Source organism: Syngnathus acus, chromosome 19, assembly GCF_901709675.1.
Source record: "Syngnathus acus chromosome 19, fSynAcu1.2, whole genome shotgun sequence".
NCBI classification, from domain to species: Eukaryota; Metazoa; Chordata; class Actinopteri; order Syngnathiformes; family Syngnathidae; genus Syngnathus; species Syngnathus acus.
The window spans coordinates 1909456-1930412 of NC_051103.1; the positions used below are offsets into that span (position 1 = coordinate 1909456).

General features: G+C 45.2%; 9 protein-coding genes across 23 annotated transcripts; 3 read left to right on the forward strand and 6 right to left on the reverse strand.

Annotated features, from left to right (window-relative positions):
• Positions 1-311: 311 nt before the first annotated feature.
• zgc:112496 (uncharacterized protein LOC541336 homolog) lies at positions 312-1575 on the reverse strand. 3 transcript variants are annotated; one of them, XM_037278333.1, is made up of 6 exons: positions 1503-1575; positions 1277-1427; positions 1085-1178; positions 864-1023; positions 637-789; positions 312-549 (listed from the first exon to the last, which is right to left on the reverse strand). In XM_037278333.1, the coding sequence occupies exons 2-6, from the start codon at positions 1399-1401 to the stop codon at positions 374-376; spliced, it is 708 nt and encodes a 235-aa protein (XP_037134228.1). In that variant the 5' UTR covers positions 1402-1427; positions 1503-1575; the 3' UTR covers positions 312-373. The 3 variants fall into 3 exon arrangements, with proteins under 3 accessions (XP_037134228.1, XP_037134227.1, XP_037134226.1); XM_037278332.1 differs by having other exon boundaries at positions 1509-1560; XM_037278331.1 differs by lacking the exon at positions 1503-1575 and having other exon boundaries at positions 1277-1496.
• On the forward strand, positions 1567-6547 carry wdr24 (WD repeat domain 24). 5 transcript variants are annotated; one of them, XM_037278129.1, is made up of 12 exons: positions 1567-1620; positions 1707-1840; positions 1958-2049; positions 3270-3754; positions 3823-4000; positions 4073-4745; positions 4813-4919; positions 4986-5107; positions 5168-5272; positions 5341-5705; positions 5900-6084; positions 6150-6547. In XM_037278129.1, exons 4-12 carry the CDS (start codon positions 3274-3276, stop codon positions 6316-6318), a joined length of 2385 nt encoding a protein of 794 aa, XP_037134024.1. In that variant the 5' UTR covers positions 1567-1620; positions 1707-1840; positions 1958-2049; positions 3270-3273; the 3' UTR covers positions 6319-6547. The 5 variants fall into 5 exon arrangements, with proteins under 5 accessions (XP_037134024.1, XP_037134027.1, XP_037134025.1 ...); XM_037278132.1 differs by having other exon boundaries at positions 1581-1620; positions 1743-1840; XM_037278130.1 differs by having other exon boundaries at positions 1585-1602.
• A 160-nt stretch (positions 6548-6707) lies between these two features.
• Positions 6708-10698, reverse strand: anks3 (ankyrin repeat and sterile alpha motif domain containing 3). 8 transcript variants are annotated; one of them, XR_005101109.1, is made up of 15 exons: positions 10246-10698; positions 9941-10139; positions 9736-9857; positions 9566-9647; positions 9370-9487; positions 9139-9297; positions 8948-9073; positions 8776-8885; positions 8565-8714; positions 8363-8487; positions 8149-8290; positions 7869-8036; positions 7518-7589; positions 7354-7445; positions 6708-7259 (listed from the first exon to the last, which is right to left on the reverse strand). XR_005101109.1 is itself a non-coding variant. In XM_037278173.1 (15 exons), exons 1-15 carry the CDS (start codon positions 10410-10412, stop codon positions 7244-7246), a joined length of 1902 nt encoding a protein of 633 aa, XP_037134068.1. In that variant the 5' UTR covers positions 10413-10698; the 3' UTR covers positions 6708-7243. The 8 variants fall into 8 exon arrangements, 5 of the variants coding, with proteins under 5 accessions (XP_037134068.1, XP_037134067.1, XP_037134069.1 ...); XR_005101108.1 differs by having other exon boundaries at positions 6708-7272; XM_037278173.1 differs by having other exon boundaries at positions 6708-7300; positions 7390-7445; positions 7820-8036.
• A 202-nt stretch (positions 10699-10900) lies between these two features.
• On the reverse strand, positions 10901-12182 carry c19h8orf33 (chromosome 19 C8orf33 homolog). The gene is given in 6 exon segments (XM_037278365.1): positions 10901-11169; positions 11255-11381; positions 11384-11403; positions 11538-11628; positions 11715-11929; positions 12062-12182. Coding segments are annotated over 6 exon segments (588 nt in total). The 5' UTR covers positions 12072-12182; the 3' UTR covers positions 10901-11044.
• Positions 12183-13134: 952 nt separating this feature from the next.
• On the forward strand, positions 13135-13989 carry h3f3d (H3 histone, family 3D). The gene is given in 5 exon segments (XM_037278387.1): positions 13135-13200; positions 13203-13252; positions 13254-13279; positions 13392-13545; positions 13623-13989. Coding segments are annotated over 5 exon segments (408 nt in total). The 5' UTR covers positions 13135-13151; the 3' UTR covers positions 13752-13989.
• Positions 13990-14142: 153 nt separating this feature from the next.
• c19h16orf91 (chromosome 19 C16orf91 homolog) lies at positions 14143-14931 on the reverse strand. Its single transcript, XM_037278389.1, has 2 exons — positions 14746-14931; positions 14143-14531 (listed from the first exon to the last, which is right to left on the reverse strand). The coding sequence occupies exons 1-2, from the start codon at positions 14826-14828 to the stop codon at positions 14219-14221; spliced, it is 396 nt and encodes a 131-aa protein (XP_037134284.1). The 5' UTR covers positions 14829-14931; the 3' UTR covers positions 14143-14218.
• Positions 14932-15233: 302 nt separating this feature from the next.
• On the forward strand, positions 15234-19118 carry LOC119138335 (uncharacterized protein C7orf50 homolog). Its single transcript, XM_037278352.1, has 6 exons — positions 15234-15305; positions 15504-15635; positions 15705-15836; positions 17946-18115; positions 18507-18588; positions 18659-19118. Exons 2-6 carry the CDS (start codon positions 15522-15524, stop codon positions 18836-18838), a joined length of 678 nt encoding a protein of 225 aa, XP_037134247.1. The 5' UTR covers positions 15234-15305; positions 15504-15521; the 3' UTR covers positions 18839-19118.
• On the reverse strand, positions 15832-17606 carry LOC119138293. Its single transcript, XM_037278283.1, has 2 exons — positions 17285-17606; positions 15832-17038 (listed from the first exon to the last, which is right to left on the reverse strand). The coding sequence occupies exons 1-2, from the start codon at positions 17456-17458 to the stop codon at positions 16025-16027; spliced, it is 1188 nt and encodes a 395-aa protein (XP_037134178.1). The 5' UTR covers positions 17459-17606; the 3' UTR covers positions 15832-16024.
• Positions 18950-20953, reverse strand: gnptg (N-acetylglucosamine-1-phosphate transferase subunit gamma). 2 transcript variants are annotated; one of them, XM_037278326.1, is made up of 11 exons: positions 20804-20953; positions 20679-20733; positions 20527-20594; positions 20367-20421; positions 20204-20287; positions 20040-20133; positions 19849-19963; positions 19694-19776; positions 19490-19618; positions 19348-19429; positions 18950-19233 (listed from the first exon to the last, which is right to left on the reverse strand). In XM_037278326.1, exons 1-11 carry the CDS (start codon positions 20850-20852, stop codon positions 19220-19222), a joined length of 828 nt encoding a protein of 275 aa, XP_037134221.1. In that variant the 5' UTR covers positions 20853-20953; the 3' UTR covers positions 18950-19219. The 2 variants fall into 2 exon arrangements, with proteins under 2 accessions (XP_037134221.1, XP_037134220.1); XM_037278325.1 differs by having other exon boundaries at positions 18950-19272.
• Between the last annotated feature and the right edge of the window lie 4 nt (positions 20954-20957).

The window sequence follows — 20957 nt, forward strand, 5'->3', positions numbered from 1 at the left end:
CGAAAATCCAAAAGGTTTTTGTACCTCGTTTGTCTATTTCAGGACAAACTTGGTCACATTTTCTATTTTTTGAAATGGACAAATTCATTTATATTTTGTTCCGGCGTTTGACATCTCTGAAAATTTAACGAGGGAATTCTCTTTGAACATGTCGAGACATTTCTGTTGCTGTCAAATTTCATCAGCTGACGTTGTAATTTGTTGTGCTACTGTCAGATCTTATTCCATTTTCTCTCTTTTGGATCCAGAGACAAAAGTCTTAAAAAGGTCTCGGCTCGTTTCAAGTTAAGATTGCTTAGGGGGTGAAAACGTTTGATGGCAATTCTCTGAAAAAGTCTTTATTGCTCAAGTACCAAAGCGATTCACGTTTCTTTCATCTCGTTTTAAGTTTTTTGCTTGCTCTGTGATCAGCATCCACGTGCTCTTCCACCACCCCGCCGCCCTTTACATCAAGATCGTCAAGAAACGGGAGCTGCTGTTGCTTAGCAACGCTGAGCGCCCACAAACAGCGCTCCAGCCTTTGGGGCGTCCAATCGGGTCGGGGGTCCACTGAAAAAAATTCAAAATAAGCAGAAACTGGCGTCAGAACATGAAACGCTGAGGCGGATGTAAAAAGTTGGAAGTCAAATGTTGAACCTTTGTTAAGTATGTTGGTCATCGCCACCATCTTGTTTTGGTAGAGTGAGTAGTGTTTGGCTGTGTACTGGATGGGTTTGAGCCCTGGCACGCTTTCCAGGGCCTCGTCCGACATGAACGGCGCTTGATCGGGCGCTGCTGCAGCCAACACAGCTGCAAAAAAAAAAAAAAAAAAACTGGTGAAAACCTATTGAAAGTCAGAGGAGCTCCGATTTGGCCTCGCTGACCTGAGGCAGTGGCCGGGCCGACTCCTTTCAGCGAGCTGAGCTCGGCGATGGCCGCCGCTACGTCGGGCAGGAGCCTGAAGGCCTTTCGGGAACATTTATCCACGGCGTCCTCGCTGTTGGACGACACCAGCTGCTGCAGACGGGGCCTGAACTTCCCCCTCTGGCGACGAGAACGTGGGTGAGACGCTGCGATCTTCTGCGTGTGTGGAGGAGCGACTTACAGTGAGCTTCCACTCCATCAACTTGACCACTTCTGCCAATGTGACATGTTTCTCGCACCGACTAGAGATGATAACGGGCAGCTCCTCTTGGTACCTGCACACAAACCTTGGGTCATTTACAGCTCCTGTTAATATAAAGATTTAAAATTTAAATTGCATTGCACACTAGATGCTGCAGGGCTAATTTCTTACCACTTATCAAGCTGGAGAAGTTTCCCAGGTTTCTTATTCTTGCCCTTGGCCTCCACCACGTCCCAATATTTACCTTCAACTCTCCTCCATGTTGCAGGATGCTCGCACTCAAAAAGTCCACTCATGGCCGCACAGCAGCTCACAAAATCGCCTGCAAGGATATAAAGAGCATGGTTAATTACGTTCCTTTGCGAAATATAAATCATAAATGGTCACAAAAACTCACGCAAACCGAGTTGAAAATGATTGTGACGTTTCCGCCTGACTCTCGGTGAACTCTCGCGAGAGTATTGTTCTATTATTTCCGGCAATGCAAGCAAACATCGGTGAGCACATTTGCTATGGTTAGTGCATTTTGTCGTTGTTTGCTTTCATGCACCTCAAATAATTAAAAATTTCACAGATCGTATATTATCTGCAACGCACGTAGGATCGCGTTAGTGTTGCGTGCCGTTGCTTGGTCGAGCCAGCTTGCATTAGCACCTCGCTGCAGCAATCTTCATGAAAATGCGGAGAGTTGAGCTATTTCCAGACACGGGACCTCAACCTCCAAACATGATGAAGGTAGGTCTGGGATCACGGAATTAATCAATCTGGACATTGCTAAAGGAAATGTGTACTGCATCTAAGTAACACGTTTGTGCTATTCAGAACTTTGTTTCGTTTTATTTGGTGCAACAGTGCCTCCAGCAAGTTGTATCTCCTGGGAGAGCATGAAGTGCATTCTGAGGTGCTGCAAAAGTTGAGCAGGTCAGTAGCTCTTCAGCAAGTTGGTATGCATACTTTTATTTATTGTGTTTTCAGGAGAGATATCGACGCACATATTTTTTTCACTACGAGGTCTTCATGGGGCCGACGATATGGCTGTAAAAAGCAGTCTCAGATGTCTCACAAGAATACAATTTCAGTTTGGTCTCAGTTTGCTCCATTTCTCATTATAACCCGAAAACTACGTTTTGTTTTTTTATTTTCATAAGAATGATCTTTCATCAACAACCAGAGAAATAATGTAAAAACATATATAATATTAATATATATATATATTATAATGTATATAATATAATATAAACATATATTAGTAAACATTTTTGCAGTTTGCTTATTCGCCAATATGTATTTGTTGAAAACGAATCTTGTGTTTTAAGCCCAAAAGCGCAAAAGGTGTGTATTTGGCGCCACCTTGTGGAATCGCCGATATTTATTTATATGCACAAAGGGAAAATGGCAGTTTACGCTTAATATATATTTTTTACATTATTTATCTGGTCGTATATTTTATTTGTATATATATTAAAATATAGTACAGTAAAAATAAAATATAATAAATAATGATTATTATTATAATCATTATTATACATATGTAATGAATAGTAACGTTTATAATATTTATTATTCGTTTTATTATATTTTTACTATATTATATTTAATATATACATATATTTTACTATATTGCCATTTTTCCTATTTGCATATAAATAAATATTGGCGATTCCACCATCTGGCGCCAAATACACACTTTTAGTGGTTTTGCGCTTAAAACACAAGATTCGTTTTCAGCAACTTGGCGAATATGCAAACTGCAAAAAATGTTTACTCATATATATTTATATTATATACATCATAATATATATATTAGTAGCACATGCTTCAACTGTTATAATTTAATACAATACTTTAATAAAACAAAAATAACAAATAAATATTAAAGTTAAAATCCCGAATTAATGTAATAAATATATATACTGTTAATGGTTAGTTATATTTTATTACATTTAATTATTAATAGGGGTGACATCATAATTGAAAATAGCCGCCCACCATCAATTCACATCCAGTGTGTTATGTGTTTGTGTATTTTTGCCCCACAGCATGACTCTTAAGAAAGTGAGCGCTGAGAAGAACGACGTGTTTTTATTAATATTTATATTTATATTGCATGGCCTTTGTGAACACCTTAAACGATGTAATAAGTAAAACCCTGTGATTTCTGTAGGAAGATGGAGAAGATGTCCCGGATCACCACAGCCCTGGGCAGCAGCGCCATCAGCGGCCGAACCATGTTCTGCCACTTGGACGCCCCCGCCAACGCCATCAGCGTGTGCCGTGACGCCACGCAGGTGGTGGTAGCCGGGCGCAACATCTTCAAGATCTATGTGCTGGAGGAGGAGCAGTTTGTGGAGAAGCTGAATCTGCGCGTGGGCCGCAAGCCGTCGCTCAACCTCAGCTGCGCCGACGTCATGTGGCACCAGATGGAGGAGAACCTGCTAGCCACCGCCGCCACCAACGGCGCCGTGGTGACGTGGAACCTGGGCAAACCGTCTCGCAACAAGCAGGACCAACTGTTCACAGAGCACAAGCGTACGGTCAACAAGGTGTGCTTCCACCCCACCGAGGTGTACATGCTGCTGAGCGGCTCGCAGGACGGCTTCATGAAGTGCTTTGACCTGCGCAAGAAGGAGTCTGTCAGCACTTTCTCAGGTAACGAGCGGCCAGCACCTGGCTTTCATACACAACGTGATTTGCACAATTACTCATTTGGATTACAGGTCAGTCAGAGAGCGTGCGAGACGTCCAGTTCAGCATGAAGGACTATTTTACTTTTGCCGCTTCTTTCGAGAACGGGAACGTCCAGCTGTGGGACATCCGACGGCCAGACCGCTACGAGCGAATGTTCACCGCCCACACTGGCCCGGTGTTCTGCTGCGACTGGCATCCTGACGACAGGTGCTTGTTAAAAATGGACGGGAAGAGCTCCAGGAGAAAAAGATATCAAATGTTGCTTGGGTTCTCTTCCAGGGGCTGGTTGGCCACGGGCGGCAGGGATAAAATGGTGAAGGTGTGGGACATGACCACAAACCGGGCCAAAGAGATCTACTGCGTCCAAACCATCGCCTCGGTGGCTCGGGTCAAGTGGCGCCCGGAGCGCAAGTTCCACCTGGCTACCTGCTCCATGATGGTGGATCACAATATTTACGTGTGGGACGTGCGGCGACCGTTCATCCCCTTCGCCACCTTTGAGGAGCACAAGGACGTGACCACAGGCATCGTGTGGCGCCACCAGCACGACCCTCACTTCCTACTCTCGGGCTCTAAGGACAGCACGCTTTACCAGCACATGTTCAAGGACGCCACGCGGCCCGTGGACAAGGCCAACCCCGAGGGTCTGTGTTTCGGCTTGTTCGGCGACCTGGCCTTCGCCGCCAAGGAGAGTCTGATCAGCGGCGACGCGAACAGGAAGCCTTACCCCGGCGGCGACCGGCGCTACCCCATCTTCATCTTCAAGAAACCCGACCCGACGGAACAGTTTGCGCACGTGTCCAGCGCTCTCAGCGTCTTTGAGACGGACTTGGACAGCAATCGTATGGACTGGTTCGTCAAGACGGCACAACTCTACCTCCTCGGCGGCAAGCCGTTCGCCGAGCTGTGCGATCACAACGCCAAGGTGGCCCGCGAGCTCAAAAGACCTCAGGTACGGCACACGAGAAGGTCTGAAAAATATTTCAGCTGGTTACGTCACTCACCAGGCCTTTTTACAGGTTTCCACAACGTGGACCATGCTAAGGATCATGTTCTCTGACCCAGCAAACATCACCACTCCTGGTCCCCACCTCAGTAAACTTGGCACCTTACCGTTAATGAACAGGTAGCGACACAACTCCCTGCGCTGTTACTGAGCGGGACTAATTGAGGCCACAAACTGTACTGTCAGCTTCAGCATGAAGGAGATCGGAACCGGAATGGGCAACGAAAGCAGGCTGGAGCGCAGCAAAGTCGACGCCAGACAAGATAATATCCACTTGGAACCTGAAAACATCAGCAATAATAATGAAGGTGAGACATTGGAATAACAGGAATCAAAAATAAACAGGTGACCAAATTGTTTCCCTTCAGAAAACGAGGAGACGGAGGGCAGCGAGGGCCAAGCCGAGTACATGTTTGGCGATGCCGAACTGGATGACGACGATCTTTATTCAATGGAGCAGGATAACCCGACAGGTCGGTCAAATTGTGACATTTTGAGCTCTTTATCTGGAAAATGGACACATGAGCTAAGTCATTCTTAGATAGTTGTGTCTACTCAACGCTAGCTGAGGAACAGGAGTGCACGCTGCCTCAGGAAGCCTTCCAACTGCGCCACGACATCCTGGACAATCCGTCGGCCCCCGAGCACCTTCAGCAGGACAAGGCCGACTCGCCGCACGTCAGCGGCAACGAGGCCGAAGTCACGTGCCTGACGCCCATCGAGTCCTTCTCGCTCATCTCTATCTCGCAGCCGCTCTTTACGCCCGACTTGCCCGCCAGCTTCTTCTGCCCCATCGTGCGCGAGATGCTCAGCTACTACGCCGAGAAGGGCGACGTGCAGATGGCGGTGTCCGTGCTCATCGTCTTAGGAGAGCGCATCCGGAAAGAGATTGATGATCTGACACAGGTAATCTCAGACTGTAAATCTGGAGGTATCCCTCAGGGATCTATCCCGAGTACGCGTCTTTTTTCCATTTTTGATTTATGACCTTATTTTTTCGGATTGCTCTGTTGATTACTTCCACCTCAAACCCCCTCATATTGGAATCCAAGAATCCCCACAACATAACCAGAACCTCAGTTTACAGTTTTGTCTTTCAGGAGCACTGGTACACGTCCTACATCGACCTGCTGCAGCGCTTCGAGTTGTGGAACGTGTCCAACGAGGTGATCAAGTTGAGTACGTGCAGCGCCATCACCTGCCTGAATCAGACCTCCACCACACTGCACATCAACTGCAGCAACTGCAAACGGCCCATGAACAACAGGGGCTGGATTTGCGACAGGTACCGAGCGATGGTACATTCCGACATTCTCTGCGGTCAATAATACTTTTTTGGGTGTTGTGTAGGTGCCACCAGTGTGCCAGCGTGTGTGCCGTGTGCCACCACGTGGTCAAGGGACTCTTTGTGTGGTGTCAGGGCTGCAGTCACGGCGGCCACCTGGAGCACATCATCAACTGGCTCAGAAGCAGTCCGCACTGTCCCGCCGGATGCGGACATCTGTGTGAGTACACCTAAGCTCAGGCCAGACGGTGATCAATCATCCATCTTTCCTTCCTTCTGTTACTTGAGGGTCGAAAGACTGAAGCGGAATCATGTTCAATGTGTATTTAAACAGATGATATTGAAAAATATTTTTCTCAGACAGCTGTACATTTGACATTGTGTTTTGCAATCCTTTTGTAAAAAGAGCAAAGTCAATATTTGTCTGAATGGAAAACTAAAATTTGTCAACTTTTGATTCAAATTCTTTACTTTTGGAGTTTTTTTGTGTGGTGAAGGTGAAACACTTTGAATACTTTCCAGGAGCATTTAAGTGCACTTGGAAATCGTGTATTTTTAATACCTAATCTCAGTAAAAGGAGGAGGCGATAATTTGAAATAAATTTTTAACACTGCAATCACAATGATGAAACAATTTGATTTTTATCAAAGAAAACATTCAGCAGGACATTTACAAAACCACAAAATTGACTTTTAAAATATACAGATGGGAATTCATAGTTATTTTACTAATACCTCTGTCGTTTTTGTTGAGGTGTTTATTTAATCAAATTGATTAATTTACTCATTTTGGTTTATTTTTTACATATATAATCAGGTCATTATTAAATGGAAAAAAATAGAGATGAATTATCCAAGTTTAGTAGTAAAAAAAAAAAAAATAAGAAATTGCACTTACTCCTTGTTGGGTGGATTAAAGAGTAAAGCTGTGTGGAGCTGAGGGCAATATCCCTCGCTTGGTGTCGCTCGACAGCATTGCCGCATGTCCTCCACGGTTGAGAACCACGCACGAGCACAAGCGTGTGAGGGTCACGGGTCCCCCCACCCCTCCCCTCTTGCCCGTTTGTCATGGAGCCCCTCGGGCATCGGCCACGTCTGGCGAGCTCCGGCCCGGCCACGTCTGGCCTGGTTTCCCTTGACATCGTTTAGGGTGGTCATCTTACCCTCCGTCGTTGCTGCACAAAGCCACTGTGACAAACATCAGACAGATGGAACGCTGTAACACAACAGGTCCTACATTTCAACATGAGGATGGTGCTTTTAATTTACCTGGAAAGATTACGGCCTTTCCCAACTGTCAGATACTTTTTCAGGAGCGCTCAGTCGCCGCAGACTCTGAAGCACGGTTTGCAAGGTGTCGGCTGTTGAGATGAAAAAAAAGAAATGGCACCAGGGGAGTCCGATGTGACTTCAGATGGTGGCGATGGTCTTACCTAGTTCCTCTTCGTACATGTTGAGATTCTTCACCAGCTCGGATGCGCCAGAGTGTGTCGGAAACCCGGCAACTACGAAATAAAATCAGTAAGACATGTATTGTAAAATTTGTATTTTTAGTGTTTACAATAAATCAAATATTTAATGAGATAAATGAATAAAATTATATAGACTTTAATTAACCAATTTTAGGTGGAAAAGCTAAATGAATAGCCACTAGATAATACAAAAAAATGATGATAATAACCCATGGCGATATAAAAATGTATTTTTCAGCGAAGCAACCGCTCACCTGCGTCACCCTTAGCACCGTTCAACAAGGCGAGCAGTTCCGAGCGACACGCTCGGACCTTGGTCGAGGTGGCGCTCATGTCCTGGGTCAGCCGGTGGTTCTCCACCAGCTCGCCGTGCACCCTCCTCCAGGCCATCTTGTCCTCCATCAGGCATCCCTCCATCACGGCGCGCAGCTCCTTTTCTTGCGCCACCTGACTCTGCAGGACCTCCACTTCCTCGCAGCGCTTAATGTGGACCACAAGGTGAGGCGGAAGTTTGTCATTTATGCTTGGTGTTTTTTTTTTTCCAATGGTCAGTTATGTGCCTGGTTGGGGAAGCTGTTTTTTTTAGCATTACTTTGTGCAGCTGGATGGCCATCTCCTGCATCTCGGCCTCCAGCTGGTCAGCGTAAGACTGCTCCAGTGCGTCGCTAGGAGGCCGGGCGCTGCTGTGCCATCTCGCGATAGCTGAGGTCATTTTGCGCTTCGGCCCAAATAACCTGGAAAGTCCCAAAAGTATTTAGAAAGAGTTTTAAGCCCCAGTGTCGTTTCAAAATAAGCAGAGGTCTTACGTGATGCCAATTTCCTTCAGGTCATTCTCCGTCAGGGTGAGAAAAATGCGTAGATCGATGTCTTGCTCCTCAAGTAAAGGTAGGTACTTGGAGAAGCCGAGTTGTTCCAAGAATTCTGCCAGATCCTACGGGTTAAAAAAAAAAAAGTCAGATGTTTACAATGTTGTGTAACAACTCTCAAGTGAAAAGAACGCAGACATGCCTTTGGCCCACTGTAGGACGCCGCAACATGCGAGCATGTGCCTGAAGCTCCACCGTGAGCGGCATCGTTGCCACCATGGCGGGTTTTTCCTTTGGAGTAATGAGCTTTCGTTACTCGCCTCGAGCTGCTCTTTTTGCCCGGGTCGGAGTCCTGCCGGGGAGACCGTTAGTGAGTCGGTTACCCGTGGCTTCGTTGGCGGGGCTCGGCGTACCTCGTTGCTCTCCACGGAACCATCCCAGCCGATCACGTGAGGCAAACATTCGCTGCTGCTACTGCTGCTCCTCATGGTTGGCATGTCGTTGTCAAAAAATGGGCTCTCGTCTGCACGTTTTTTTTAGAACTCAGCGACTCAAATAGCGTGGAAATAGCGACGGGCCATTTACCTCTGCTGCTGTTGCTCTGCCCGTCCAGGTCGTTGATGGGCGAGGTCACATCGCGGTAGCGCATGCCGTCGCTCCGCTCGCCAAGATTCCCAAACGCCGCGTCGCCTTGGCCGGCCACGCGAGGCTCTGTCGTTAGAAAACAAAATGGCCACATGCACACAAAGCCTAAATGTCTACAGCGCAGCATTTACCGCTCGGTCCGCCAGTCCGGCCGGCGCCTCCGACTCGGAACTTGGCGATGGCCTGGGGCCCGTCGTGGATGCTGACGCCTTTGGCTCGGCTGCGGCTGGCTCGTGGCCTCGGCGGGGCGCCGTCCGAATCCTCCGAGGAGCTGAGGTCTCCAAAGTGTTCTGAGATGAAAGTCCCTCATTGAAATATATGAAAATGCCGTTATCACCTCCCAGAACAAAAAAAGAAATTACCTGATTTGTTCCTGGGAGAGCGCGAGTCGATGAGGCTGGCTATTTTGGTGTAGCCGTACAACATGGCGAGGGCTCGGGCCGTCTCTCCTTTGGCATTGCGCTCGTCTGCTTTCACCTTCTGTCAACGCATTATTCAAACTCAAATTGACATTGCAATGTTGCTATACGTCATTTTCAAATCACACAAGGTCCTCACGTGATCGAGCAGGTACTGAACGATGATTTCGTGTCCGGAAGCGGCAGCCTCCATCAGGGGGGTAAATCCAGAGCCAGGCTCCCTGCAGGGGCCAAAACCAAAAAACCATGTCATAGCCAGCTTTATGCCAATGATGGAAGGTATCCCCCAATTTTTTTTTTTTTTTTTACCTTACGTTAGCATTGGCGTTATTATCGAGCAGAAACTTAACCATCTGCTGGTGACCTGCGCTGGTACAATGGAACAAAGCTGTCCAACCCCGACAGTCTTTCACCTCCAACTCAGCACCTTGCTTTTGGAGCCAAATAGAAAACATTTTGACTTAGGCATGACTCAAAGGAAGTGAAAACACTCTATTGAATGTCATTTTTGTACTTGGAGCAGAAAATAGGCGATGCTTTCATTCCCGCAGCTGGCGGCAAGCATCAGGGGCGTCTGTCCTTTGGCAGTGGTGGCATTGACGCTCACGCCGGCCTCCAGCAGGAGGTTGGCGATGTTGTCGTGGCCAATGTACGAAGCGTACATCAGGGGCGTCCATCCTCCCACGTTCTTTCCGTTCAGGTCCACTTCTCGCCTGAAGAAACACACTTATTAATTCCCATGCCATACTTATGTTGAAATGGCAGTTTAAGATGCCCTAGGTTAGAAAATAAAAAAGCAGCCGAGGTGGTCGTTCGCACCTTTTGATGCATTCTGCCACCACGTCGTACTGTCCGATGGAGCAGGCGGTGTGCAGGTCCAGAGGGACGTTCAGGTCCTCGGCGATCACCAGGGACTCCCCCAGCCACAGGGACAGACTCACTCCCAGCTGCTCGGACTCGCTCGCCTCGTCGCTTAGCTCCGACATTGTTCTTTGTCAGTGTTTCAAAAATCAAGCCAAAGTTTCACTGCGGGTTTCGCCAAGAGTGTTAGCTACTAGGGCTAGCTTAAATTTGTTAAATTTTCTTTTAAAGAAGACAGTTTGCCACCTACCCAGTAACAAATTAGCACTTAAGTGGTCCAACTTTATACAAACGTATGTCATGTAACCAGAAGTAATGACAAAATATATGTTATTTGATTTTTTTTCTCGCGGTTAGCATGTTTCTCAGTTTAAAGTTGTGTTTGTGTTATTATCGAAGCCCCGCCTTTTCCGGTACTTCCTCGTGTTTACCGGAAGTAACGCAATAACACATTTGTTACTTGAATTTTTTTTTTATATCTGTACTGTGAATATTTAAAATGTTGCTATATTGACAATAATCACTAGGCTAGCTTATACTTCTATTTCTATAAATTTCTAGTCATTTAAACTGATAGCGATCTTGGGGAAAACACATTTGTCATACCAGCATGTAAGAGCATTAACAACAATGATGGTGTTTATTAAAAACGTTAATACATACAAGTGTGTTTTTGGTTTTCAGTTATTAGCTCCACTCACTTTTTTTTAAGCAGTTCACAACATTTAAACTATTAATATTCAACATTCCTACAAAATTACAAAAAATTGAAGCGAAACTCCTCTTTTGACGCAGCGCACGTCTCTTTGGTTTCAGCTCTTCGATAAAACAATGATTTTTTGGGTGACTCTGACTTTACTTTGACCTGAGCAGATGTCCGTTCTGGAAAGAAAGCAATAAGAGGGTGGGAAATAATGAAACTGTTGTCATGTATTGTCACACAAAGATCTAATTATATATAGCCCACCATTCTGCATGAGTTTGAACTGCTTGCGTTTCTCTTCTTCCATTTTTTTCCTGTAGTCTCCTGCCATGGCCCTCATCACCTGCCTCTTCTTGACCAGAGGAGCTTTGGAGCTGCGCAGTGTTTTAGATGTGCATGAGACGCGTCCTCTTCTGCAGGGAAAACAAAGTGTATACCACCACAAAAGCATATTCAATTGTTGATTTTAATGTGCTAAATAATTGCTAATTTATGAAATTGATCAAAATGGTTAGTCATCATCTTCCCCATTGTATCCAATACTAACTCTGCTTGGAAGTGGCCTTCTGTGACTTCATTCCCAGCTCCAGCTGTTCAATACACCAGTCCAATTGCCTTTTAAACTGCTCTTCTGAGCTCTGAAAGACACAGTCACATCAAGTTGGCACAATAAAGTACTTGGTGTTGAATTAGAGGTATGTGGCAACTTTTATCAAACACTAACCAGCTCTGTATTCTCGCCTGCTTGATTCCCTTCATTTGCACTTGTCTCTTGGGGTGCATCAGAGAGACCAGTTGTATTTTTCTTTCCAGATTTCTTCTTTTTCTTTGCTTTAGATTGGGAAGACTGTTCATGTGGCGAGCTGACCTCCGACACAGTGGAAGAACTGTCATCTTGGATGCAGCGATCAACTCCTTCAGTCGCCGCTGCCATGATGTCTACACATATGTCAAGGTTGAGATTTGGTCCACTCTTTTAAAAGAAATCCTCACATATGATTCAGTACACAATAACATGTACTACAGATTACCTGACTATCACAGACAGTGGCTTCAGGAAAATGTATTTACCTAGCATCATTTGCTCGCCAATAAGGACTATTCACAAATGTGTTTATCTTGACTAATCTTGACTAAGATACACAAAAGTGTTATTTCAAAACATTCACATTTTTGATTCACGCCATATGAAACTTACCACGGGTGTTACGCCCAACAATATCCGTAAAGGAACATTTCTGGAACGTAAAAGTGTTCCTCCTGGATCATGGCTGGGACATGGATGAACAAAATGGGGGATTGTTTTTATGAGTTACAGGGAATTTATAATAATTGTGAACTTTATGCGTGAATAGTGTCGTTTTAAGAAAATATAATAAAACCAAATGAAAGGAATGGAAACATTTGAAAGAGGGTGGGCTTGTCTTTCTTTCAGCCAATCATATTTCGACTACTCTTGCCTTTGAGCCAATCACTGAGGTTCAAAGGCGGACACTATGACGCTATATATTTTGTCCGAGTGCTGGCTGTCTATCACTAACACTGACGTCGTCTACGGTGAGGACACCGCACAGCTCCACGGAAGGAAGGCAAACGTAAGTTCATGCATTTTTAATATTGCGTTAATCATTTTAATGCGATTTAATGTAAGCCTCGATGATTTAGTGACGTATTACAAGTTGGTTCTCAAACAAATCAGTCGTTTGCTAATTGTCAACAATACGGTGCGCGCCATAGCAACTAGCAAAGCAGCTAATGCTGCAAAAATGCAATTTAAAGTATCCTACACTGATAATATCTTACTTGAAGATTAAGTTTTTTTTGCGACTTGAAATTACATATGGCCAGGCAGTGTCTTTATATTGTTATTTTTTAATAAAAAGTGACCTCAGTTACGCTACATGGCGCCATTTTGCTCACTTGAAAGCGAAACGTTGTCAAAGCCTACGTGCGTGACAGCATTTATGATTTTAACCTTTATACCTGACCCACATTTACTTTTAATTGCCTTTGTGTTAGGGACTGTTGTTGGGTTTTATGAAACGTGTGTTCGTGATTATTTTAGGTAAATTATGTCTAAATGGCGCCATTTTTCCATCCATAATTAATTGCTAGATATCACTCTTGTTTTTATTTTTAGATATAGTCAAACTAGTGACAAATGGCTCGTACCAAGCAGACCGCTCGTAAATCCACCGGAGGAAAGGCTCCAGGAAGCAGCTGGCCACTAAGGCCGCCAGGAAAAGCGCGCCATCCACCGGTGGGAGTCAAAAAGCCTCATAGATACAGGTACTAGCACCCTACTTTTCATAAAATAGAAACAAAGGACATCGCTTTTGTAATTAAAATAAGTTTGACAAAAATAGATATGTTGATTTAATTTTTTGTCCTTAATTCCTAGGCCCGGCACCGTTGCCCTGCGTGAGATCCGTCGGTACCAGAAGTCCACCGAACTGCTTATCAGGAAGCTTCCGTTCCAGCGTCTGGTCAGGGAAATTGCGCAAGATTTCAAGACGGATCTGCGATTCCAGAGTGCAGCAATTGGAGCCCTGCAGGTCAGTTGGTTAAATTTTCTTCCAAGGTGTAGGGGTGGTTAATTCTGTTGTGACAGTTTTTTTGTTTCTAATTTCAGGAGGCCAGTGAGGCTTACTTGGTTGGTCTATTTGAGGACACCAACCTGTGTGCCATCCATGCCAAGAGGGTGACTATCATGCCCAAGGACATCCAACTGGCAAGGCGAATTAGGGGAGAACGTGCTTAACTTTTTGTATATAATTAGGGGGGGTAGTTTGACTGGTTTTGTAAATTATGAATTATCGGAATGTGCAGCTTTGTGTCACATTTGTATCTTTTTACATTCACAATAATCGCCCTTTGTGTTCATCTCTAAACTCATTTCTCTCAGCCTTTCTCAGGGCAATTAGCTTGTGACATTTTTGTCATCCTATGTGTGCATGTCATGGAATTTCTTCCTGTAAATAAACTTTCCACTACCTCAATTGGAGTCTTTTGGGTTTGTTCTTTAGCTGTGAATAGACTGAAAGTTGCCTTCGATGTGACCACAAAAATTAAAGAAGGTTCGGCGGTGCTTGTTTGTTAATAAGGCTAAACAAGCAAAAATTAAAGAAGGTTCGGCGGTGCTTGTTTGTTAATAAGGCTAAACAAGCCTTTTTAATCAATGCAATTCAAATAAAACGTTGTATTATACACACACATCCCAGATGTAATTTATTTTTTCTCATTTTCTTGATCAGCAAGCAATCCGGGTAAATGCTGGTATAGTTCCTTCTCCAACTGTGTGTCAATGTCCGACTCTTCTCTCATGGCGCACCACAGCAAGAAGCCTACCCCGATCACACTGATAGGGAGCACTTTCCACCAAGGGCGTTGGTACTGGCTCCCCATGGAGCGCTCCACTTTCCAAGTCTTGTGACTTGCCTTGCTGGTGGAGAAGCGGATAGGCCCATTATTCACCTCCTGGACGTCTTCAGGTTGTTCTGACTTGGCTAGCCGATGATTGCTCACCGAAAGTGGCCGCACTCTGTTGACGAAAAACGCATTAAAACATGTGCACACTGACACCCCCCTAACCAAAGGGCCTTTAATACAATAGAACTGCTGTTACAATCTCCCTTGCAGCCATGAGCAATGTAATTCATTAAACTGACAATATCTGAACGCAAAATTAGAATAACAGAACTGCAGTGGGAGGTTACATGACAGCATCCAGTGGTCTAAAAGATTTCATCACTAACCTGCACGCATTGGTGTGACGAATTAACGTCAACGTCCCACGACTGAACGTTTTGCTTGTCAGACCAGTGAAAACGTGAAACATTGTAGCCTACGTTTTGTGCAAATTGTCATTATAGGACACACCGGTAAATTATGTATCCTTACAACTCAGGTCATGTAACGCAGTTGTACTACGGAGAATACATTCCGACACAACACAATGCATTTTCTTACAATAGTTCCCCCCAAAGCAAGAGACCGTAATATTTGTTGATTTGTTGCAAATGTAGTTGTTTGGTCTAATACGTCTTCATCAGTCATAATTGATCGTTTTTATATTTATTTTGTATTATTTAAGCATTTTATTTCACAATTAGTATTTTGAAACACCCTATGGTTTAATACACGAGCTCAGTTAGAGTGTGGGATTCACACACAGCGTTGTGCAGCATTTGAACGCCTCACAGATGCCGACCAATGACGCGACTGTAATTTCATTCATTCATGTTGCTGCATGTTGACGTCACATCCTGGTTGTGCCGCATGCTGATCCTCGCCAGCGTGTGCTTCTCTCAGCTGCGTAAGTATATAACATTTTATCAGAATATCTCAACAGATATTTCCTTTATTCCATCGTAATGCATTGTCCTTTAAGGTGTTCAATCACGACTCAAAAACGTACCATTAAATTGTTGTCAGTAAGCATAAAATCAGAAGAGACATCAAACATAATGTTTTCCTTAATATTGTTGACAAGTACTGGTTGTGTTTGTTGCAGGACTTAAATTGTGTCATCATGACTAAAAACAAATCAGAACAAAAGGCCCCAAAGAGGAAAAAGTTGCCTTCAAGTGTTGATGAGGTTTGTGTGGAGCAAACCAAAGAATGCAAGAAGAGGGTGAAATTTGAGGTTAGTGGAACAATAATTACATCCATTCTTCTTTGAAAGCACCTACAGGCTGTTTTTGTTCTTATCCAGGAGGCTCCGATTCAAACTCCAGACATCAACCTTCCGGTGGAGGAAGAACCAAAGACCAAAGTAAAGAAGAACAAAAAGAAGAAAAAGAAGACGCAAATAACAGAGCAAACAGAGACGACAGCGCAAATTCAGGTTTGACACGTTTAATATATATATTTAATATATATATATATTTATCCGGCTGCGTGATCATCATATTTGTTTTGACTCCATTGTATAAGATTGACCAATCCAAAGAGGCATTTGAGGGAAAAATAGAGAGCAGTCTCCTACCTACATTTTGCGCTTTTGAAAAACTTGAGTCATTGCGTTTGGGAGCGCTACGACTCAATGTCCTGCAGGGTGTCTGTGATCTCGACATGCGGCGTGATGATGTTCCTGTTTGGCTGAGCGCGCGCCGCACGCGGGCAGCAGTCGGCCATCCGCCTGAACATTGCGCGAAGCCTCTCTCGACTGGGCCGATGTGTGAGCGGCACGAGCATCAGGCTGATGCCGCTCCCCGTGAAGAAGACCAACTCGGCCACGCTCAGCCACGCCCTCTCCCAGGGGCTCAGCTCGCCCTGCAGCCGCGCCGCCCTCACCAGCGCCGTCATGTACAGGAGGTGACAGACCAGCAGCGTGGCGCTCACCGCCAGGAACGCCGGACCCTCGTCGGAACCCGAGAGAAACCTCCGGTGTGATTTGCGTTGCAGCACGCAGCCGCATATCACAAGTGCCAGTTGGAGAACATAAGGGATCAGAAAAGCCAGGCACAGCTTTGCCACGGCGTACGAAACTCCGGCGTCCATCGGATCTATAAAACACTGCGTCTCCCGGAGAAGACCGTCCCTCGGACCTCGGATGCCGGCCAGAAGAAGAGAAACCAAAGTCGCTATCACGAGCACCAGCACCACGCAGACGCCAGGCCTCTTTATAATGGAGTTGGACGGAGGGTCTAGGGCCAGGATGTAAGCCATCAGCGCCAAGACCAGCAGGCCGCTGAGCGACACGACATGGACGGCGAAAGAAAGCGCGGCGCAGCCTATCGCCGCTGTCCTCAGGCTGTGAGGTCGGTGTGCTACGTTGTAGAAGGAGAAGAGAAGGAGCAACAGTTGAAGGCCGCAGAAGGCCCACAGAAGCTCGGCCAGGCGGCGCCGCGCCCTATAGGTGTGCACCAAGACGTAGAGCAAGAAGCAGCCGGCAAGCAAGGCGGTGGCAGCCAGCAAGGAGTACGCGTGGTTTGCTGAGGACATGAGGTCGGCGGCCGCGATCAGCTCCAGCACGTCGGTGGGCGTCGAGCCGTTGACGAGCGATGCCGAGCTGTTGTCGAGTGTTTGGGTGCTGCTCTCGCTTGACTGGAAAAAAAGTGCATCCATCACATATTTTACAACAAGACACATTTTGGAAAAACTACACAGGGCAATAGCGTCTAATTAAAGCTGTGCTTTTTTTTAGTTACGAGACAATCGGATAGAATCTCTCGAAGGAGGTGACCTTAGATCTCTCGTCTTTTTACGCTTAGGCCCGAGTACAGCCATGTGAGAACGTTTGCCGTCTGCGGAGGAAACCTCTGCTCAGATGCAACATATGTTTCCACTTACCATTTTTTTTTTTTTTTTTTTTTTTGAGCGGTTGGTTGTTGTCGTCACTCCCTCGTCTCGTGCTCCCGTTCGTATCTCCCGGCCCGGTCGGCTGCCGTTTGAGTCGTAGCCCAAAACGACGACGATGCTCCTTGAGACAGAAAGATTGTTACATGGGCGACATCCCGCCAGCATACTTTCAGAGTGACTTCGTGGCCATGTGATCAGAACATTTTCCGCCCCTCCTTTTTTTTTTTTCTCCTCCTTCACCTTGCAGACTGAGAACCGTTAAATGGTAGAGCATACTGGCTCCCTTGTTCCGCCTCCCCTGAGAGTTGAATTCTGTTTTTGGAAATGGCTGTGGTGTTTTTTTTTTCTTCTGAGTATTCACTGCTGCACTTTTTAAACCTGCAATGCAACAGGAAGCCTTTTTTTGGTGGTTTTTAGCATCTGTGTGGTTTGACACATTGCACTTTGCAGAGTTGCAACGCTGGCAACAGAATATCGGCATGATCTTGTTTTTAATCAGATGACAGACACATTGTCATTTTGAACAGGGGTGTGTAGACTTTAAATATCAACTGTATATCCCGCTTAAAATGATTTGCTTCTTTTGAACTAAAATGAAAAATAGTCAATATAACTACACCAAATTTGCTCTCCTTTTGTTTTGGTGCGATAGATTTCAGATCCGGCCAAGGAGGAGGACTTGAGCCCGGAGGAGCGGCGGATTTTGGAGAGGAAGATGAAAAAGATCATGAAGAAGAAGTTGAAAGCAGAGGGGATCATCCCAGTTAAAAGCGAAGAGTCAGGGCCCACCGCGTCCCAGCAGGCTTTGGATTACCTCACCAGGTAAGTCACCTGAAGTTCAAACTGCTGTGCTACTAGCTTGCCAGCTCAGTGGCCTAGTGGTAGAGTGTCCGCCCTGAGACTGGAAGGTTGTGGGTTCAAACCCCGGCCGGGTCATACCAAAGACTATAAAAATGGGACCCATTGCCTCCCTGCTTGGCACTCAGCATTAAGGGTTGGAATTGGGGGGTTAGATCACCAACTGATTCCCGAGCGCGGCACCGCTGCTGCTCACTGCTCCCCTCTCCCCCAGGGGATGGATTAAAATCACACGGGGATGGGTTAAATGCAGAGGACAAATTTCACCACACCCGGATGTGTGTGTGACGATCATTGGGACTTTAACTTTTAACTTAACTTTAATGTTGGTCTTGAGTAACAACGGTCTTTTCAGCTGGGCTCACAATCGTGAAGCTTGGAGGTTTCAGAAGAAACGCCAGACGTGGTTACTGCAAAACATGTTTGATTCTGAACAGGTGAGCTAAATTTAGCCTGGGTTGTTAGCGGAAGATGTTTTCTCTTGATATTGTGACAATTTGCCACCAGATTGAAGATGAGAAGTTCTCATTGCTGCTGCAGTACATGGAGGGGCTCCGCGGGGGGTCGAGAGACACCACGGTTCAGAAGGCCCTGGTCCTGGTCCAGGAATCGGGGGAGGCGCCCGAGGATGCAAATGTCCAGAAGAGGGCGCACAGAGCCAGAGACGTTATCCAGATGCTTTCCTGAGCGTTCCAGGCTTGAACATCAGACAGCATCGTTGGTTACCTTGTTCGTACTCGTTAATCCAAGTTATCCATGGGAACAAAAATTATTTTCTCCTTTGTGGCAAAACACGTGTTTTGTTTCAAAATTTTATTTACAAAAATCAATTTTACAAATATTAAATATTTGTTATTCCAAGCATATTTTGGACAATATTTCTTCATCAATTCAAACCTCTCCAAATTCATACTATTTAAAAAATTCATGACATGTTGGGAAATATCTTTCACAGCTCCCATTTAAATTTTTTTCAGTCTCCCAGATCAGTTCAGCGTCATTTCCTCGGAAATTGAAATCTCTTTTTTTGTGGATGGTAGGCACAAAAATCCACTTTCTTATGCCGCGTCATCGGCCGACATCTCCACGTAAAATCTCCGCCTCCGCACCTTTTGTCTCTTCTGCGACATAAAGCGAAAAATGAAATATCCATTTAGCCAACAAAAAGGTCATTTTTCAGCGAGTGAGAGTTGAACCTGGCTTTGCATCCCAAGCGATATTGTGATGAGTGAGCAGGGCTCGCAGTCTCGTAATCTCTTCTCGCTGTTTTTGGAAGTCCTGCCAAGGCCGCTCTTGTTAAACATGTTGAACAATATTGAACAAAGTACATCTCCATACCTCATTACATTTCTGTAAAGAGTTGTGTGCTTCTTCTTGAACTGCAACCTCGGGCAGCTTCTGGTTCACTTTTTGACCCCTCAGGAGGCCGGCAACTTCAAAAACATCCCTTATCAGATTGTTGTAACCCTGCAAGAGATGGCATTCAGCTTGGTGCTGTGCAATTAATGACGTGATTTTTATTTATTTATTTTTTTAACTTACTTGCTCTGTGACGAGACCTTCATAGCGAGCCTGCTCCGCTTCATCCCATTCCTTTTGCAGCTCCTCATTCAGAGTTGGGTACACTTGAAAACAGCATGCAAAGTAATAAGTTATAGAGAACTAGTCAAGTTTATTGACATAACTTGTGGTCTTACCTAAAAGAGAATGCGGGTGGCAAACTAGTGGTGTCTCAAAAGTTAGCGAGTACATGCAAGTGCTTGGCTCTGACACTTGAGCGAGCTTGGTTTGGCTGCTGCAGGCAAGAAGCACCTGCAGAAAAGGACACAAGCTACGTTTGATACAAACTATCCCAATTTTTTTGGGAGTACTTTGAGAGTCCACCCGCCTTTGCTTCACGGTTTTTGGTGCCACAAGTGTCTCCGTCTCTCATCCACATGCCTGTAAAAGTGTTGTTGCTTATCTCCCACTCATGCCAGATCCTGTAAGCAGAACATGAAATCATTTTGGGTCACTGCTGAAAAGCCACGCCGATAGCTGGAGAAGTCTTACCCCAGGATCCCATTGTAAGCGTTCCATCGAAATGACTGTTCATGTTGGGTGAGGTTGTGAAATGGACAGAACTCGTATCGATACCTAAAAGTAGGATTTTAAAAAAAAAGTACATACATAATCCGACAAAATGTTTGTGGCTTAGTTTCGGAATAAAACTTACACTGATTGTGTAAGACTGAAACACCTTCCAGCCAAATGAAAAAGATGTGAAGGTCCTAATGGAGGGAAGATGTTGAACAGCAATAAAACTGTGAGACTTTATTTTATTAATATCCAAGATGGAATGAATGAATGTTGTCATAAAATGACATTAACGTTACCGGACACTGGAGATGGAAGCGCTTTAGCTTGAAGTCTGCTTCCCTGAGCCAGAATGTTGTTGTTCAACCTTAGGAGAAATAGACAAAAGCACCGGTAAATGATGGAGTGCGGAGCAGTGGAAAAACAAAATGAAGTTATTTATTTGACAAACCCAAATGTATTCGGAGCCTCGACAATCTTGATTTTTCCACCGATTGCATGGGTTGCTATTGAAAAAACGTCAAACAAACGTTATTCTCTGCTCATCTGTCGATTAATCACACGCCAATTACTCACCGAAAAAACACAGACACACAGCGAAGGCGAATATTAAGTGATGGGTCATACTAAACACGCAGTACGTTTTTAATTTTAGTGATTAAAATATTTTTGTTGACATTTTTGTCACGTCTGAGGAAATTCGGGTGGGCTTCCGGGTTAGGCAGTCACG

Excerpts from the sequence above, each read along its gene's own strand:
- LOC119138293 (XM_037278283.1), bottom strand. The coding sequence starts at position 17,458 with ATGCTGGCGGGATGTCGCCCATGTAACAATCTTTCTGTCTCAAGGAGC. Across the intron at positions 17,039-17,284 it reads AAAAAAAAAAAAAAAAAATG|TCAAGCGAGAGCAGCACCCA; the intron begins GTAAGTGGAAAC and ends CTTTTTTTCCAG.
- LOC119138335 (XM_037278352.1), top strand. The coding sequence starts at position 15,522 with ATGACTAAAAACAAATCAGAACAAAAGGCCCCAAAGAGGAAAAAGTTG. Across the intron at positions 15,636-15,704 it reads AGAAGAGGGTGAAATTTGAG|GAGGCTCCGATTCAAACTCC; the intron begins GTTAGTGGAACA and ends GTTCTTATCCAG. Across the intron at positions 18,589-18,658 it reads ACATGTTTGATTCTGAACAG|ATTGAAGATGAGAAGTTCTC; the intron begins GTGAGCTAAATT and ends ATTTGCCACCAG.
- anks3 (XM_037278172.1), bottom strand. The coding sequence starts at position 10,412 with ATGTCGGAGCTAAGCGACGAGGCGAGCGAGTCCGAGCAGCTGGGAGTG. Across the intron at positions 10,140-10,245 it reads GTGGCAGAATGCATCAAAAG|GCGAGAAGTGGACCTGAACG; the intron begins GTGCGAACGACC and ends GTGTTTCTTCAG. Across the intron at positions 9,074-9,138 it reads CCGGACTGGCGGACCGAGCG|AGCCTCGCGTGGCCGGCCAA; the intron begins GTAAATGCTGCG and ends TTCTAACGACAG.
- gnptg (XM_037278325.1), bottom strand. The coding sequence starts at position 20,852 with ATGACCCATCACTTAATATTCGCCTTCGCTGTGTGTCTGTGTTTTTTC. Across the intron at positions 19,964-20,039 it reads CCAAAAACCGTGAAGCAAAG|GTGCTTCTTGCCTGCAGCAG; the intron begins GCGGGTGGACTC and ends CCTTTTCTGCAG. Across the intron at positions 19,273-19,347 it reads CGCTTGGGATGCAAAGCCAG|AAGAGACAAAAGGTGCGGAG; the intron begins GTTCAACTCTCA and ends TTTATGTCGCAG.
- zgc:112496 (XM_037278331.1), bottom strand. The coding sequence starts at position 1,482 with ATGATTTATATTTCGCAAAGGAACGTAATTAACCATGCTCTTTATATC. Across the intron at positions 1,179-1,276 it reads CTTCTCCAGCTTGATAAGTG|GTACCAAGAGGAGCTGCCCG; the intron begins GTAAGAAATTAG and ends GTTTGTGTGCAG. Across the intron at positions 790-863 it reads CGGCCCGGCCACTGCCTCAG|CTGTGTTGGCTGCAGCAGCG; the intron begins GTCAGCGAGGCC and ends TTTTTTTTGCAG.
- wdr24 (XM_037278129.1), top strand. The coding sequence starts at position 3,274 with ATGGAGAAGATGTCCCGGATCACCACAGCCCTGGGCAGCAGCGCCATC. Across the intron at positions 4,920-4,985 it reads ACCTTACCGTTAATGAACAG|CTTCAGCATGAAGGAGATCG; the intron begins GTAGCGACACAA and ends CTGTACTGTCAG. Across the intron at positions 5,273-5,340 it reads GGAGCAGGATAACCCGACAG|ATAGTTGTGTCTACTCAACG; the intron begins GTCGGTCAAATT and ends AGTCATTCTTAG.
- c19h16orf91 (XM_037278389.1), bottom strand. The coding sequence starts at position 14,828 with ATGTTTCACGTTTTCACTGGTCTGACAAGCAAAACGTTCAGTCGTGGG. Across the intron at positions 14,532-14,745 it reads CGTCACACCAATGCGTGCAG|AGTGCGGCCACTTTCGGTGA; the intron begins GTTAGTGATGAA and ends TTTCGTCAACAG.